We start from the raw sequence: 19461 nt of genomic DNA on the forward strand, positions 1-19461 counted from the left end.
CTCTGCATGGTAGTACTCGGCTTCGGCCTCAAAGTCCTCATCGTTCCCGAAGAAAATACTCGTTTCGGCTGGATACAGGCAGTCAAAGAGAAGACCAAGGCTCGAAGTAATTCCGGCCAAGAGACCTAAAAATAACATTGAAAATTCGAATAAAAATAAACAAACAAACAACCTTCGAAAGGTCTAAAAGTCTCTCTTGGTCTAATTTTCAGTGCTTGAAGTAATCATGCTCTTTATCATTAATCAATACATCGTTTGCACCACAACTATCTTCAAAGAGACGACCAATGAAAACGAACCTCCGACTAGACACAGGTAGAAGGACCAGCCGAAGGAGAAAGTGAGGATGTGATCGGACGAGAAGGGGATGGAGAGTGTCGAACCGTATCTGATGGTGGCGTACAAGACGTTTCCACCCAACAAGCAGGACCCGGTTAGAAGGAGGAGCCAGAGACCCGTCGATATCACGCCACACATCAGAACAATGTTCGCCATCAGCCACAGCGGGAAGGACAACCTGTGCGCAATAAACATGACATACTCCAGAAGTGATGCATTTGATGATGTCGTGAATTTGAAGCGAAATAAAAGTTTGCTTTCAAAATTGTTGTTGCTGTTGTTTTTAACACAGCTTTAGTCGTTACGGTATTACTAGTATTCACTTCTGTCTTACATTTTAGGTTATAGCACTTTCAATATCAGGTTTAACGGGGACTTGATTACGGTGATCGTGTGTAGCGATTATCCATTACAGGGATTGAAAGCAATGCAGGCACTACAGGCGTGCTTGACATGTTAACCCCAGCCTTCTTTATTTTTTTTTATTTTTAATTGGAATTATCATTTAAATCTGCGCACTCTCTTTATACTTGAAGAGTATGAAACTGTTTCTTCGGCAGACCTTTTTTATTCAAGGACGTCGAACGCAGCAAAGACAAATTTTCTTGATAGACCTACTAGATCAAATTTCATTTGTCATTGTAATCGTGTTTGCATTTGCTTGTATTCTATTGAACTGAATTAAATTAAATTCAATTAAACTGATTTAAATTAAATTGAATTTGTTTGCTCAGCATATATAGAACATTAAACAATGACAATGATAAACAATTACGACGAAATACAGAAATACTAATTTATGATATATGTTAAGCTGAAGGGAGAGCAGTCAACCAGGAACTAAAATTTCCTTCAGATCAGGCTGACCCAAGTATTTGAAGGTATTTATTATAGTTTAAAGACATACATAAGAAAGAGCAGAGCCAAAAAGAACATTGTACATAGCAATGATACACGAACACTGCGTTAAAGTTACAGAGACAGTACAGAGACAAAAACAAAGTGAACTATAATCTTAAAATGAAATAATGCCAATTAATATTGTGTGAGAAGCATGAACTATAATCTCTTCATAGCTCTGCTTGCTCGGATGAATAAATCAAACTTGTATTAACTTCAAAAACAAATGAACAAACTAGAACGTGCTTCATACCAAACAATTATCGATGTGTAGTATCCAGCCAGACGGTAAGAGCGCCCCCATCGAATCAGCTCGCCGTCCAGAGTGAAATACTCGGCGATCCACAGTATTGGGTATGGCACTCCGCGGAACTGGGCGTCACGAAATTCCTGATTAACTCTTCCAGCTGGCAAAAGATAAACAGTGATAGGAAACAACTTAGAAGTGGGTGTTATTTTCAATTCAAAAACAATGCAACTTAATGTCCTTGAATGTAGGCTAACCTTTGGGAGAGAAGGAGGAGGAAAACAAGTAGATTCTTGAAAATCATGGACGCTTTTTCCAAAGTACTTGATTACTGTTATTAACTCCTTAACCGTAATTTTGTACCTTGCTATCACATTTAGTCGAAAAAAAGAAAATATTACAGCATTCGTATATAGAATCCTTGGCACATTGCCTTATAATAACGTAGCTGCAATCTCATGAACATAAAGTATGTTGTTAATGCATTCTCATATAAATAAACATTTTCTTACAATTTTTTTTTTTTTGCTTTCTATTATTTTTTTTTCTCATCGGGCGGACAAGCACCTGAATCAGACATCTGCATTGCAGTCACTGGAGTTATTGCACGTATTAGGGGAGCTACTACTTCTTGTATTGCTGCTGAAGTCTGATTCCAGAATCGGAAAAGAAATTATATACCGTAGCGTCCAAAGCCGTTTCTGCCCTGCGGTCCGTTGAAGTCAAATCGCTCGTTGTAGTTAACTCGCTCGCCTGCCGCCGGTGAGTCGCCATCTTGGTATTCGGGCACACCTGCGAGTGAAATTGGATGCTCCAAACATCATGGTAGGGCCTACTTGTGCTCTCACATTCAACCAGTATCAATATCGGTTTCATGCAAAGTGTTTATCTGCGTATCGACTTTAGGAATGTAGTTCCTACTTGTTCTTCTTGTCTAAAAACTTCCAGAATTGCGTTTCCTTTCAAATCAATTATCTTTAGAAAATACATTATCTTCACTCATAATGAATGCATTTGACATGAAAATCTGTAATGCGTGATGGAACAAGTAATCCTCATTTTTGTATCTTTCTTTATTCATCTTAAAAAAAAAGAATACAAATCTTCGTTTGTTTGTTTGTTTGTTTGTTTGTTTGTACATGTATGTATGTTTTTGTGGCCAGAAAATGACGGTATCACAGTCACTTTGCTCAGTGACGAAGCTACTGATTACTCTTCCTCCCTCATTGTTTCCATATGAAATAATATAGAAACTTGTCATCTGGTATCCGCCTTCTTGACATTCATAGTGACCACTCTCATTTTGTAGCTGGACGTCATCAAGCTTAGGCCTGCATAGGCCTACACCGAACAGTATAGGCTGTATATCACTTTACCTTTCAGGGTAATGTTGACTGATCTCAAGCCGATTTTCACCCCGATGTCTGCGTGTATCTCGCCTGCTTTCAAGGCTCTGTAGGCTGTTGTTGCGTTGTGGATGGCTGACACCTCCCAGTCCTGACCGTAATTAGAGACTACAAAATGAATGATAGATACAGTGTCAGTGTTATATTCATCGTTATTACTAATACTTTGGTAATCTCTTGGTTGGCCGCCCCGTGTGGCAACGAAAAGTCAACTCAATGACGCTGCGACCCGTCTAACCACTGAATAGTCCTCTGGCCTAATATCAGCCGGTTCGTGTGTGCGTGGCCACCGCATGATATTACCAGCAATTACTATCAAGCGATCATCTACGAGAAATGCCACATGATCATGAGTACGAAAATATGAATCGAACATCAATATTGCACGGTCAATAATGAAGTACATGTACACTAAATTTTATACTGGCAGTTGTACATCAATTTGCACATTATATAGGCACTACAACAAAATAATATTGAAGGTGGGATAATGATTTCTGTAAGTGTGTTATTAATTTTGTGTGCATCACTCTTTGAACGGCGTTGGGTGGGTGACTGATTGAATTTCTGCATCTCAGGATGAAGTGGTTCCGTCTTAAGAAGATATAATGCTACTACCTCTGTGTGTTATTGTTTAATGCATGTTTGACATAATTTCACATCAGTAGTAGATCGAATTCTACACACATAAACACCATTCGAACCTCGTCTGATTCACGCAAGTCTCTCCTTAATATCGGGTATCATGCAAGGCCCTAAAGGTGGGGGAAGTGTGATCACTCAATCGGCATTGACGAGTTGTGTGTTAAGAAATGATATATCCCTGCTGTTTTGAGCCATATAACAATGCATTACATATACATGGCCATATTATGGTTATGATTATTATGATTATTTTTATTACTATTCTCCAGTAACTGTTATTAGTATTATAATCATTATCAAAATTATTATTATTATTATTATTATTATTATTATTATTATTATCATTATCATCATTATTATAACGACACTTATTAACCTAGTAAATTCGGACTATGTATTCTCCACAGTACCCCCTTGACCCATACCGGTGTCAAAATTGGTACTATACCTGATGGCTATGGTTGGGATGTGATGTGGCAATACTAAGTAGTCAAAGAGCCCTTCGGCATTACATTGGTAGCCATTTTACCTCCAAATGAATCTCCTAGGACGACAACCACACAGTGTTTAATGAATGTACTTACTGATGATCGAAGCTCCCACCAAAAAGCTGATGATGATCCGAAGAGCAGCAAATACACGCTGGAATTAGAGAGAAATGAATCTTTCTGATTGTCAAGAATTGCTGGATGTATTAAAAGATATTGCATTGTCGAAAATTGGTTCGATGAGAATCAGGAGAAACAGGAAACACGAAAAACACGTAGAAGTAAAGAATGAAAATTAATATTCAGTATATTCTTCGAGACAGAGAGTGATACTTATCCATTCCAAATCTGTATGTAACAACAGTGGACAAAATGGAATATGATTTGATCCTTGGTAATTAAAGGAATGCCTTTGGTAGCAGGAGATGGCAGAAGAATAACATTATTTGCGACTCACGCTACATATAAAACAAAAGTTAAATGCATTATTCAATGTGCCATAATCCCCATCAATTTGATTTAAAATATCTTTTCGTAAATTCTGGCCATAAGATTATATTGATAGGCAATCCTGCATGCATTGCATACATAGGCCTGGCAGGGTCCAGATTGTTTGAACTAAATATATTGAATCTCAGTCATTTTATTTGTTTTTCCCCCCAAATGCATAATACCAGCTGAAAAAAAAAGATGATCATACCTTCCATCCCCTAATTCCCGGTAGGATGATGAAGACAGAAAAGCTGCTGATAAGGAAAGCGAAGATGAATCCGACGACGAGCACGTCAGCTGTTACTGCCGTCTGATTTGGCGGGTAATAGGTTGGAAACCCGCCGTCTCGAAAGGCTCCATACGCCATCGTATGCTGTAAACTAGCCCCTCGATGTGTTACAAGAGCGATGGCGAGCCTCCCTCGATCTTAACGTCACTCGAAGCTGGCGCTACGGCTCGCTGTTCTAATCGCATTTACCGGGAAACATTTTGTGAGGAAATAACATCATTGTAATGCAGCTATGGGGCACTCCCCTCCCATCCACTCCTTTACGTTTTCCTCCTTCTTCAATTATCACCATCCCTCCTCCGTAAAATCGTGTAATATAGGTTTAGGAATTTACCACACACTTTAAATCCCCTTCCGACATAGGATTATAATCATAGTCATTAAGATTCACATGAGAAATAATGTATGTATATATATATGTATATAGATGTATATATATATATATATATATATATATATATATATTCATATATATATTATATATATATATATATGTGTGTGTGTGTGTGTGTGTGTGTAATAAATGTATGTATATCTGATTGACAGGGAATCAATTTGTATATAAACTAGCATGGATGTTATTTTTCCTATACAACATTAAAACTGCCATGATTAATAAAGAAATGAGATAACTGATTCTCGTCGCACCAATTTTAGGTACTTTGTGTCAATAATTATAAAGATTTGAAACCGTACGACAAGTAAAAACGGCACCTTATTTCAATCCCCCACCCAACCCATCCCTCTCAGCAAGCAGAGCGAAGTAAACTCGATTGTCTTCACAACGCTATCCCCATTGCAGGGCGACATGGCCATCTTGGTAAACAAGTGCATTCAAAAGTATCCATTAGCTTATCCACGATAAATTAAGCTTTCCAAAAATGTTTGAGAGCAATCTCGAGTCAGTGGGGCACGAAACACTGAGCGGCGCAATTTACAGTGATGTGTTTGTAGATTTCACGAGTAAACAACAACTGGGCCCCGTTGCAAGAAAGTTGCAATCAATTGCAAATAATTGCTAATTTTGAAACAACCATTCTGATTGGCTCAGGGTCTGCCCTATTAAGAAGACATGCATGCAACAATGATTTTGACTGGCCAGTGACAATCAGTTGCAAGTTGCGTTTAAACGCAAAGTTTCTAGCAACGGGGCCCTGGTATCTTAAACCTTTGAAACCGACTGGTCGTAATGGGTATAGTACAAAGCCTCCTCTTGTAAGCTAAACTCCTCAAAATCAGTTCTGCAATTAAAGTTTGATATATCATATTTCTCTTCAAATACAACATCATAAGAAAGCCTGATTAATCATCTTTAAGATGACACCTCACTTGCTATGATTTGGGTATTCCCGGAGTGCACAGTATGACTGAGTATGAGGGAAGGTCAAATGTGAAATATTGCAAAATAAAGCAAACGTGTTATGTCAAACAGTATAATTCCCATTTGCTTTGTCGTTTCGGGGAAGGAATGTGCTTGAAAAGAATGCATTGTGAGATTATCATTAGATTCCAGGCTTCATCTATGAATTAAAAACTGTTGTAGTATCTGCAGATTAAAATTAAACATAAAGGTTTACCAAACAGTCATTTAATGTCTAGGAAATGGGAGTTTTTGAAAGTGCTGTCATTTCAGCATTGCTTATTCCAGAGGCATTTTTCATCAAAACAGTGTACATTATCAATAGCAGAATTGATGTTGCGACTTTTCACTTTTGATCTGTCCCCATACTCAGCTGTTTTGCACATTCCAAGAACAGCCAATCATAGCAAGTGAGGTGTCATTTTAAAGATAACTAATCAGGCCTTCTTATGATGTCGTATTTAATGAAGATAATGCTGGTATAAGAGAAATATGATATATCAAACTTTAATTGCAGAACTTATTTTGAGGAGTTGTTAGAAAGTGATGCAGCCATTACACAGTCGATGTATCCGTATATTGGCGGAAGACGAGAGAACAAAGGCACTGTGGCTTGATAATATTCCTGCTTTCAGTGATCATACGCATGCACCTATTGAGACAAAACTAATCCCCATGTCATATTATCTCGCTACCTAAAAACAAAAGACAAAAACAAAACAAAACAAAACAAAACGAAACAAAAAAAATGACTACAGAGAATCAATAGCAGGATGAATGTGACACTGTGTGTGCGGTTCTTGTGGCAAGGCGCCGTCTCTCACGACCTTTAACCCCCTCTGTGTGAGGGACTTTGAACAGTGCTTATAGCGCTATCTATTATAGGGCTTTTCTGTACCAATCGGCATTCAGAGCACACAAACGTTTTTCAGTTTGTTGTGTTTTTTTTTTTTTGTCTATAGAATGTACCCTCGACTGACTAAGCTTCGTGTGCAATTCGTCGAACTGTGTGGACTGGGCTTTATCGATGACCACATTGAGCGTACATTTTCGGCTGAGGCTGTCAGAATTATGAAACGATCTGTCACTGCTTTGGGACTGCAACTAGTCTGGCTGCAGTCCTAAGCAGCTATAATGATAAAGCCTCGGAGAGGATTGTTCTGTAGACTTGGTTAAGAGGAAGAAAGCGATGGATCTCGTTTCGGGAAGAGACCGAACTCAGTGGCGATCGGGAGAGGGAGGGGGAGGGGACGCACAGGGGCATGCACCCTTTATTTTGTTATTCTTTTAATTAAAAGAAAAAATGAAAACAAAAAATAAAGGGCGGGCACTTGGCGTCCACCTTTAATTTTGTGAAAACCCGGAATTGACGAGCAAACCAGAACTTGTACACTTTTTTTTTGCAACCCCATTTGTGCTTTGTTCTTTGTCGATATTTGTATCACCTCTATAATGTTTGAATTGATTTTGTTCTGTTCTGTGTCTTTGATTTGTTCTGTTTATGTCAACTGTTTTGTTCACGGCCTCTCTGAAAAACAGCCTCTTGGCTGATCGAGGGCTTTTAACCCCGTGGTTGAATAACATATAAATAAATAAACAAACAAACAAACAAATAAACAAACAAAAAAGACTATTTTTTTTTTGCTTGTCAGCTGATAAAACCCGGAATTAAGACAGTACCTTTGTGCCCCCCCCCCCTTTACGGAATTCCTGGATTGGCCCCTGGATATTGGCTTTAGGATCAATTTTTCGAAAATCCTTTTAGTACAAGTTTGGAAAAGCAGTCCGTGCAAGGTCATTTAGAACAGCTTTCCTCTTGTCACGATACTAATATACCATGACTGAGACAGAGAACAATACGTTGTGTCTAACTGAGTGATATTTGTTTGAGAATGAAATGGTTACAAAAAAGTATACATTTCAAGGTGACTCATAGAAAACTAAAAACTATTGTGCAATACATTAGTACCTAACCCTTTGGCATCGATTTTCTGACTGTGATCTTATTATCAGCGAACATTCTGCAGTCTTTATTTGCTTTCATCTCTGCATGTTATCTTTCATTACGATGATTATAGAAACACGATATAATTAGACTACTCTTATTGCCATAGTTTTCTTTGCTATTATTATTTTTGTAATGATCATTTTTTTTTCATTTGTATAAGAAGTATTAGCATTTATTTATTTTTTAGTGTTTCTCATTGATTCTTGTTCTCATTACAACCGTTTCTCATAAGTGGTCTATCGTCTACACCGTATCCTCACTACTTTCTGATCAACACTACTCTTTGCATAGCATTGCCAATCCTTTTTACATGGATTCCATCACCAGGGTCGACAGAAAGAGAGAGAGAGAAAAAAAAAGAGTTGTGTCTGATGTCGTGAAACCCTAAAGTCAATGTCGCTACATAATGACTACACTGTATTACTCCGACACTGTCAGTATCTACGTCCAACACAAACAACCTACTATTTGTATAAATCAGTTTGACAATATTATAGCACTGGTGTCGTTTCATTTGTTATGCTCTTGTGTTTGTGTGAGGTTGGGTGTTGGTGAGGCGCACATTCGTGTACACACCTTACATTACGCATCTTACACTTCGTCGGATGCTTTATCTTCGTCAGTGACACTGTTATGGTACTTTAAATTGGCTATACAGTAAGAAATCCAGTGATAATATCCAAGATATACATTGTGATCATATGAACATAAAATCATGTTCTATTATAACACGAACCTATCAATTATAACACGAACCTGTCAAGTTCAAATTTGACGCCACTCCACCTGGCCATGACCTAGCCTACTTCGAGAAGGACCAAATCTGGATCTTAAACCTGTGTACAGAATCATCCATAGCTTTCCATAGGTAAAAATTAAACTTCATTTAAATCAAGTACTATTGTCGCTATAATCATGATCGATCCCGTCATCGTGACTTTATCGAATGTAAAAAATAAATATCCAAAGCTAGCTTGAACGTAAGTGAACATACCGGTTTCTCCAAGAGATAGATGATCAACCATGCCGTCAGATCAACGAAGTATAAATAGATTCCATGTCCAGCAGTCATTCTAACAGCTAGCGATCACATTTGAACAATTTTCATGCACCTATATACCGACATTCATCAGAGATTAAAGCAAATCATAATGCATTTTGTTTTCCTGTGCATGAGAACACCCCTGAACAACCTTCGCTTACATGCTAAGTTTGACTTGCCCGTTACCTGAATGCGTATGCCGATATAGCAACAATGAAACTACAGAAGCAATTCGTACACTGAGGTGTGCTACTGGAACGTCTTTTCTGTTTACGGATTAGCGAGAGGAGCTCGAGAAGATCGAAGCTCTGTCCATTCTTCTCTAGAGAGGTTTCGTGAGTACAGTCATTCGCAGAAAACATGACAAAGCCGGAAGGGGTGCGGGGAGGGGTGCGGGAGGGGTGAGGCTATCAAACTTTGTGTTGGAGACTCGTCACTCGCGATCTCAATGGACACGGAGAGTTGACTAATCGATAGAGGAGCGTTCAAGCGCAGGGAGGGTGTATATACTTATTCACATTTTTCAGTCGTTTGCTGTCGCATACGTCAGCGTTCCGGTCAAAAAAGTTTGGCATATAACTATGTACCAATTGTATATAATGTACACTTTTTACCGCACGCACACACACACGCACACAAGCACACACGCACACATACGAGGAAGGAGTCTCGAGTACGCCATTTATGGTTTTTATGTTCATAAAATTAACTTAAAACCTTGTTGGAACAACAAATGGCGTACTCGAGACTTCTTCTTCTTCTTCTTCTTATAATAACATGAGAAGTCCAACACGTGGGAAATTGCAAGATATATATATACATATACATATATATATATATATATATATATATATATATATATATATATATTCATATTCATGATTTACTCTCTCCTTCGGTGTCTGTGTCTCGAATATTTGAAGCCAAATCAAGTATATCTGTATCGTATAATTATCTTTAAACACACACTTTATCAGCGTCATTCACACTTCTGCAGTTACGCCTGCGACCTTCTAGCTGGAACGCATTTGCTACATTAAAAGAAAAGCAATTGGCAGGAAAATTGGGAATCTATGTTTGCCAGTCTCTAATTTTCTTAACCAAAGATTAAGACATTCAATATACAGCGTGATAATTATTTTTCGGGCTTTGGAGAGCTAACGAATCTTATTTCAATTACGAACAAATGAACCTTCGGGAATAAGAAACCTTATTTCATTTTCGGATTTACGAACCATTGAAATAACGACTCTTCGGAATAACAAACCTGTAGTTCACGATAAATCTTAATGGGTTGCGTTTTCACCCCGTCAAATGAAATAATAGTTTGTATGCATATACGAAAGAATGTTTGCTTTTGGCTATAGAGTAACAGTTGTGAAAACGTAACAACCAGTAATTAACAAATTTCACTTGAGATGGAACAGGGGTTGAAGATATTGTGGCTGGTTACCTCTAGATTAAAAAAAAAAATCAAAATTGAAATAAGCGCCTTTTTTTTCTGAATTAATCAAATGAATTGTTCTCTTGATTTTAAAGGGATTGTACAGTATTGGTTGAGATGAGGATTCAGCTTTTAACTTTTGGCGAGATACTTAGAGAACACTATATAAAATGTTAAAAAGCCTCCAATTCTAAGAGGAATTCAAAGTTTACGTGATGGAAATCGGGTTTTGAAATGACTGAGATACCCGCAAACAAAGTAAACCAAAGCGATCTTGGGGTCCCACCTTTTATTAGAATCGCTTTGTTTTGGATATCTCAGCCATTTAAAAAGCAATTTTCATCAAATAAACTTTAAATTATTCTTTGAATTACATACTCTTTCATATTTCATGAGAGGTTTTCCTTATATCTAAAACTCATTATCAAAAAATATCAAAACCCTAAAGCCCCATCTCAAAATAAACCAACCCTTCAAAACTATCTGCCGCGTTTGTAGTGAGACCTTTATTAACACCTCGCATAGTGACTTACGGAATAATCTTAACGTGCCACTAAATAAAAGTTTGACAATCGATTTCTGGAAATTTTCACACCATGGAAGGGCTTATACCCCCTCCCACAATCTTCCCCCTTTTTGAACGGTCTCTCTTTCGTTGATGACTTTTGAGGACACCGATCATACCTTTAATCATGAATAAACAGTGATCTAAAAAAGGATGTGAACAAGTGCATGGTTATATTCACGTGACCTGAGTGTGAATATTATTATGAATACCTAAATCATGAATATCAACATATCAACTTATGTATGGATTATTAAATTATGGATTGATAAGTATACACCGTTACATACCACTGCGCACACATTTTTATTAGTAACTTTCCTTATCTTTATTCTATCTCGACTTTCATTCAAAGGCTCAGAGTAATGCCAGAAGTGTTGATTAGAAAAGAATATAAGAGATTATATATATATATATATATATATATATATATATATATATATATATATGTTGCGTGTTACTTCAGAAAATATGACTAGCTAACGCCTATACGAGTGACTTTGGTGCAAGCAAAAGTAATTGTGATTATTTCCGGAGTAACGAGCATCTCAGATTATGAATAATCATTTAAACGGTAGAAGTCTTTGTTCCATCTTGTTTGATTCTACGTGTGTTCTGTTGAATGCGTGACTCTCTTTTGCCTGCACTTTGGCAAAATGTGTCTGAATTCCTTCAAACGCCACCAATATACGAGGGAATTGGTTAAAGTTCTGATAATAGTTACCAAATGCCAAACGTGGTTAGTGCACATGACCATGTGGTAATCACGAACACAAAGTGTTACTACTGACAACACGATATTGATTAAACAGAGCAATAGGAGTGTGAAGTAGATTATGCAAAATGTCTTTAGTATGTTCTTGTTTTCCTTCTTTCGCAGCGTCGTATCGGATGAATGAGACACGGATCTGTAGATACCGCAGTAGAGCAGTCCGGTAAAAAACAGGACCAGAACCATGACGGAGGTAAACGCTACCACGCCATACTCGTTTGGGAATGGTATAAAAGCGAGTGTGATGATGAATGTGTAACAGCTAGTAATGATCGAGGTACACTGTATATATTTCTCCTCCTTTCTTACACACTGTATAACACTACTAGTATATTGTATACTACTACTTCATACCTCTACCATGTACTACCAAGCACATGTACAGCATATACTCCCTTTTAGTGTACATACTACACAGAGCCTTGTGTATACAAAGTCTCACCCTTCCCTATTCACAGGGAAGGGCAGAACGTTTTATAGGTCTTTGTTAGGTGTAATCCTTACCCTTCCCCATTCATTGGAAGGCAGGGCAGGAAGTTTATATGTGTATAAACTTGACAATGAAACAAAGGTGAGTCATGACTCAGATGGTCAGCCTTGGCTTGGACCGTGAGAAACATTCTCATTCTTAGCCTTGCTGCCATGAGGAGAGGTTGGTAGTGGACAAGCCTGCCGGTCAGTGACTTCTTCGTCACACAACTTGTCATACAACTTAGTGGAGTCTGGCGCATCTTGTTACTCAGTAGATGGTACCATGCTCACCTTCTAGGGGTAAGTCTTTTCTGTTATGCTTTGGTAACGTTCCTCAAGTAGAAAACGATAAGCTACTGTCTAAGTTAAAGTTCAAGAGAGCTTTGTAAGAGTTTCACAGGTAACGATACGTCTGTTTTTATAAGGAATCTACTATCATGACCATGTATGACTGATTGTCTTGTAACCGTATTATGGTTAACCAATGCGTTATTTGATGTGTAGCGTAAGTGCTACTGTATGAAGTGGTGTATATAAGTTACAGTGATCCGACAGACTAGTGTAATCGATTACGCTGGTGTTTGGCGATATTTTGCCCAGGTTGGATGTCATTCATGAAAATGTTCCATTCAGTTCTATACCAGTAAATGAACGAATTACCGCATCCTTTATCTTGATCAAGTAATTTAAGCTCGAACAAGATTTTCAGTAATTTCTTTAAATTTTATCACGTTTCGTATAACTCCCGGCGGAACCATGGTTTTAGCTTGTCCCATAATTTATCACAAATTTAATCAAAATATGAATTAAATATACATATAAATTCAGAAGTAGGCCTATCTATTTGTATCGCATGATGCAGAAAGTACTTTTATTTATTTATTTATTTATTTATTTATTTATTTATTTATTTATTTATCTATTTATTTATTTATGTTTTCTTCAAAGGCATGCTTGTCCCGTTCAGAGCCCCAATGGCCTGCTTTGCAAGGGAGCCCTGCATCAGTTATAAAGGTTACAAGATCAAATACGGATTACAAATAATATCGAGTAACTATGTACAAATAAAAAATAATACGAAAACATAATATTATGAAAACATAATACAAGTGGTGGTCATACGAATTAATAACTTAATCGAAAGATAGACTGGTGAAGCCGGAGGCGTTTCATGAAAATTTGTAATGAAGGGGATGATTGAACGGAAACATATATGTAAGCATTCAAACAACTGGGTATAACAATTTAAGAATTTACAGAGGAAAATTGCTTCATATTAAAGAGAACGCACTCGTGTAATCAGCAATAACCACACATTACTCTCTTCAGAATTTTCAGAACATCCTAGTTCTAATATATTTTAGAGTATACACGGATATCAACGTTAAAACTGAATGATAATGCATGCTTTCCAACTATTAACAAAGGCTTACCAAAAGTGTCCGTCTTAAGAAATTGTACAAACAATGTTTTCTTCATGATATGGTCTCGAGCATTCGGAGGGCTTTTCAAACAAAACTGCATTTAAAAGGTCTTGACGAATTTTGCAATTAAGCCAAAGAATGTAAAAGACATATTGCGCAATATCTCCTCACCACTTAAAATTACCAACACCAACTTCCATTATGACCATCCAAAACGATAATGGTCGGCAGGTTATTAACATAACTTACCGGTAAAAGACAGAGTAAACGTCAAAAAAAGCAGCAGTCAACAGTCAACTAACGGTCGACAGAGCTTCATTCATTACTACTCCACAATCAATTATTTATCAAGTGGCGTATAATAAGCGTAATAATCTCAAGTAACAGATATGGAAACCAAACAAGAAGGGTAAATTCGTGTTGTTGTTGTTGTTGTTGTTGTTTTGACTCGCTTCTATATTGTTTGAGGACGTATGATTCTCTTTTGCATGCACTTTGGCATAATACGTCGGAATTCCTTCAAACGCCACCAATATACGAGGGAATTGAATAAAGTTGTGATGGAAGCTATAATATGCAACGCGTGAAATGTGCACAGAGTAAAACGGTAATCGGGAATATAGTGTATTACTTCAGACAATACGATATTCACTACACAGAACAAGAGGAGTGTGACGTAGATTATGGAGAATGTCTTTAGTATGTGTTTGTTTTCCTTCTTTCGCAGGGCCGTATCGGATGAATGAGAAATTGCTGCGTAGATGCCGCAGTAGAGAAGTCCAGTTAAAATCAGGACCAGAACTCTGACCACGTTAAACGCCCTAGCGATATACGCGTGGGGCAACTGTACGGTGACGCAGGTGATGATGACCGAAACACACCAACAAACGACACAGGCCGCCAGACATCTCCTGGTAGTGACGTATCCAAGTGATCCAAAGGGATCCACGTGGATTGTCAGATACTGGTAGACGGATACCAGTAAGATGCTGATGTATGAAGCGATGATGGGAGTACTGGTCATGACACTAAAAACCCTGAGACATGAGTTGTCACAAACCTGCGTGGAAGGAAATAGATAGCAATCATTACAATTAGATTCTTTCATCTTAAAATACTTTTCAATATTACACCAAGAAAAATGACAAAATAGAAAATTTTGAAAAAATAAAGATCCGAATCTGCATTCTTTGCTGTTTGACGGTATGACCGTTAACCAACCAAACACACACATGTTGTCTCAAGTTCGTGTTCATGCTCAAGTTCAAGCTTTTTTATTCCAGCAAGTTATTGTTTAGCTTGTTTTTAGCGTAATGAAATGTGAGGGAAAATCAACTGCTCATCAAAATCCAAAACGCTGAGATAACCTCGCTTGCAGATTTTAATTTGTGAATATATCTCAACAAATTTTGGATCTGTAGAACAGTTTTGACAAAACCAATATTAACTTCCTTTCAACACATTGTCATAATGTTTTATTAACAAAATAATAATTAAAGTTTTGTAACAAATTGTTTCAGACCCTATCAAATTGACAAGAGTAAGGAACTGTTTTTTTTTTTTTTTTTAATCTTTACAACAATATTGATTGGGCCATTTCTTGACTCGCGGTGTAAGAACCATATCATTGGATGAACATTAGAAAATTCCCTAAGATATACTTTTGTTTTCGTTGCTTCAATAAGCGTTAGAATGTGAAGTAGCACCCAAAGTTTTGCTTAGTTTCATTACATTTCTGTAAAAAAAAGCAATGAAAAACAATTCCCGCTTAACACCACACAAAAAACCCCACGATTGTCGAGTGTTAAGTCCCGGGATTCTTTCCATCGAAAAAAAAAGGGGGGAGGGGATGGAGGTGGAGCGGGAAAGGGAAGATGATGGGAAGGGAGCTTTGAACTTCAAGCATATCAACCACAAACACCACTTGACGAATTTTAGTATGATTCTGTCTTTGTGAGATATTCCGTGATTTTTAACCAGACATTTGAGAATTGCTCCGCCTCGATCCAGTTTTTGACCAGTATTTAATAATAACCTTTGACAAGGTTTTCAGTGCATGGTGTGCGTCCATTTCAACAGCGGTGTACAGTACACTCTAAAGCTTATGCACCGTTTTCGATGTAATTGCTAATATTTCTTGCCACTCATCTCAGCATGGTGAATCATAAGCTTCATAATATATGTCACTTGTTGGAGCAGTGGACATAAAGACAGTCTCTCCTTTAATATCAGGCTGAACTGGCGAGACCACTGAATCATTCGACAGTTATTTTAGGAGTCTAGGGAATATTCTGTGCAGCCTTATGTCAGGTAAGAAAAGTAGAAAAAAACTTACCTCAACAAACGGAGTGTCCAACAAAAGTGTCGGCGAAAGAAGAATTATCGTCAAGAGGTCAGCAAGCACAATATTAAAAGGGAAAATATTTTGTTGTGTCCTCAAACTCTTATGGATCAAAATGAGAGCAAGTGTCGACGCGTTCAAACAAACCGCTGTGATTGTAACTAAAGACTGGAAGATTCGCAAATCCTCATATGTAACGCTGTAGCAGTCGAAGTAAGTGAACTCGGTTAACTGACCACTCGATAGCTCTGTTTGGCCTGCTGAAGACACCGTTGAATTCATGATTGATTGGTGATTTCAAGATTGTCAAAAAATAATCAGTTGAAGTGTTTCTGTTTGTTGGTTTCTAACTCCAGAAGCAGAGGGATATTCGCTGATTTTTTAAGCTTTCCCAGTCAATATACAAAATGTATATCAAGTCAAAGATTTGAATTCATGAAAGTTCAGTGTCCTGGTCCTCTATTTATAGGACAAAAACAAGTAGGCCCTACAAATACGAACAAAACTGATGGTCGTTTTACGAAAAATCTGTTTATGAATCATCACGTTCTTTCTATTTCATAATCATCTCTTTCTCTTTTAGACTGTCCTCTATTTGAAGTCAGTCTGACATATTAGTAGGCCTTAATTGTCTTCATGGTATATAGTTGATTACTCTGGGCTAATCAATGAAGATTACATAAGTTCCAAAGTTTTAAGTGTGTAGTGTTGACTTTCCCGTCATACTGAATAGGCTCTCACGTTTTCTGTTTGTTCCGATTGTACGTCATACCGAGGAGGTTCAAGAGATGGAGTTCCTACTGCCATTAATTAGCCCCCCCCCCCCCAAAAAAAAAAAAAAATTGTTTGTTTGCCCTTAATTGTCAAAAACCCAAGAGGGTCGGTAGGTCGGTTTTTTTTTTTTTTTTTTTTTTTTTTAAAATATAGGGTACCCTTTTTTCCATGTCAATGCACTCAAAACTCCAAGGGATTCATTCAAATTTACGTCTTGCCAGGGCCCGGTACGCGAGGCAGAAACACTCACTGACAAACACTTATAACGTTCATCTTTGTTAAATTTTGCAAACAGCTCCAAAAAAGTACCTTCCAATGAGATGCTGGCAACTTAACTCCAAACAGTTTTGGTGCCATGACAGCTGGTAACGGATGCTGCAAAAGTAGCCATCTTGTGAAGGGCTGCACACTAACCCATTTTTTCTGCCGGTCCGACCTGTCTCTGTCGGACCGGTAAATGCCCCAGCAAAGAAGAGCTTTCTCACCATCTTCACTCCAGTAACTGAAATCCCAGTGTTGGAAATCAATGTCATCTTTGTTGTTGGTAATGTCCATTACCGAACAGCGTCATTTTCGTTTCTATTTATCAATATATATATATATATATATATATATATATATATATATATATATCCTTAATCCTCAACAAACTTCATATTCCCGACGGATACATATCAAACGGATTTGTTGTGTCCTTAGACCTCTATGAAACAAAATGACCACCAGTGTTGATGTGTTTACACACGCCGCCATGATCATAACCACAGAGTGGAGGATTCGAAAATTCTCATACGTCACGCTGTAGCAGAAGTAGAAGATGGATTGGGTTAGGTTACCACTCGAAGACTCTGTCTGGCCTGCTGAGAACACTGTCGAGTTCATGATGTTCTCCCGATGTGAAGATTATGAAACTGTCAACTTTTCAATTCATCGATTTCTTTTATTATTATATGTTTGTATCATCATCTTGTTGTCGCTTTCTTCCTTCAGACAGATATTTGTCGATTTTGATAAGCTCTCACAAATATGTATTACGAGTGCGCCATATTTGAATTTCAAACGGCGTGGCACTCCATTTGGAACCAAAAGTCTCATTTTTTGATCAATGAAATCTCAGTATATGTTTCCTCTCTCAAAGCTAGAACATGTGCAAGGGCAAATTGATGAATTGATGGCTGTGTTCCAGATTATCTTTTTTTTTTGTTTTTTTTTGTTTTGTTTTTGAATAATCATGTCCATCGTCCTTCTACGGAAGTCGTGAAGAAGTAAACCCATTCCTCTGTGGGATCCATGAACTGGTTCTCGCTATGGTCTTATGGTAACTCATCCATCGTCCAAGGACACACATTACAAATAGTTACTGTGAGTATTCTCAAATTTTCTCATTGCGCTGTATGACAACAAAAATCGCGATTACTAAGAATGGTAAAAGGCAGCCATATCAGTGATGACAACATGGAATAAGGATGAACACTTATGCAATAGAAGCATCAACGCAGTCTGCTAGCTTTTGGAAGACTGTTTAGAATTCAGTTAAGCGAGGAGAAACACAACTTGAATTATGTTGTAAATTGCCACTGTAAGCAGACATCATGAATCATCCCCTTTCTCTTTCTCCCCCCTTATTTTCTTTCTTTCTCTCCTACTTCATTTAAAGTCAATTAGTTCATAATCAGTTGTGTCTTACATTAGGTCAGACAATGAATATCCCATAAATGCCACTGCCCTTTGTTCCTGATTGGAGGCTATAATGTGACGGTAATGAGGCCACCAATGACCCACTGACAACCGGAACTATATAGGTCTATTATGTATCAATGCATTGAACATTACCAAAATCCAGCAAAGAAGAGCTTTCTCACCATCTTCACTCCAGTAACTGAAATCCCAGTGTTGGAAATCAATGTCATCTTTGTTGTTGGTAATGTCCACTACCGAACAGCGTCATTTTCGTTTCTATTTATCAATATACATATATCATATATATATATATATATATATATCAATCCTTAATCCTAAACAAACTTCATATTCCCGACGGATATATATCAAACGGATTTGTTGTGTCCTTAGACCTCTATGAAACAAAATGACCACCAGTGTTGCTGTGCTTACACACGCCGCCATGATCATAACCGCAGAGTGGAGGATTCGAAAATTCTCATACGTCACGCTGTAGCAGAAGTAGAAGATGGATTGGGTTAGGTTACCACTCGAAGACTCTGTCTGGCCTGCTGAGAACACTGTCGAGTTCATGATGTTCTCCCGATGTGAAGATTATGAAACTGTCAAATTTTCAATTCATCGATTTCTTTTATTATTATATGTTTGTATCATCATCTTGTTGTCGCTTTCTTCCTTCAGACAGATATTTGTCGATTTTGATAAGCTCTCACAATAACATGTATTACAAGTGCGCCATTATTTGAATTTCAAACGGCGTGGCACTCCATT

The 19461-nt window shown here is 37.6% G+C and overlaps 1 protein-coding gene across 1 annotated transcript; it reads right to left on the minus strand.

Moving 5' to 3' along the window:
• Positions 1-9: 9 nt before the first annotated feature.
• On the minus strand, positions 10-4884 carry LOC140231190 (dual oxidase maturation factor 1-like; the record flags this gene model as incomplete). The annotated part of the gene is made up of 7 exons (XM_072311338.1): positions 4726-4884; positions 4122-4179; positions 2863-3000; positions 2168-2278; positions 1493-1646; positions 300-517; positions 10-125 (listed from the first exon to the last, which is right to left on the minus strand). Coding segments are annotated over exons 1-7 (954 nt in total), but the record flags the coding sequence as incomplete, so codon positions are not given.
• Positions 4885-19461: the final 14577 nt, after the last annotated feature.

The sequence above is a fragment of the Diadema setosum genome, chromosome 7, assembly GCF_964275005.1.
Source record: "Diadema setosum chromosome 7, eeDiaSeto1, whole genome shotgun sequence".
Taxonomy (NCBI): Eukaryota; Metazoa; Echinodermata; class Echinoidea; order Diadematoida; family Diadematidae; genus Diadema; species Diadema setosum.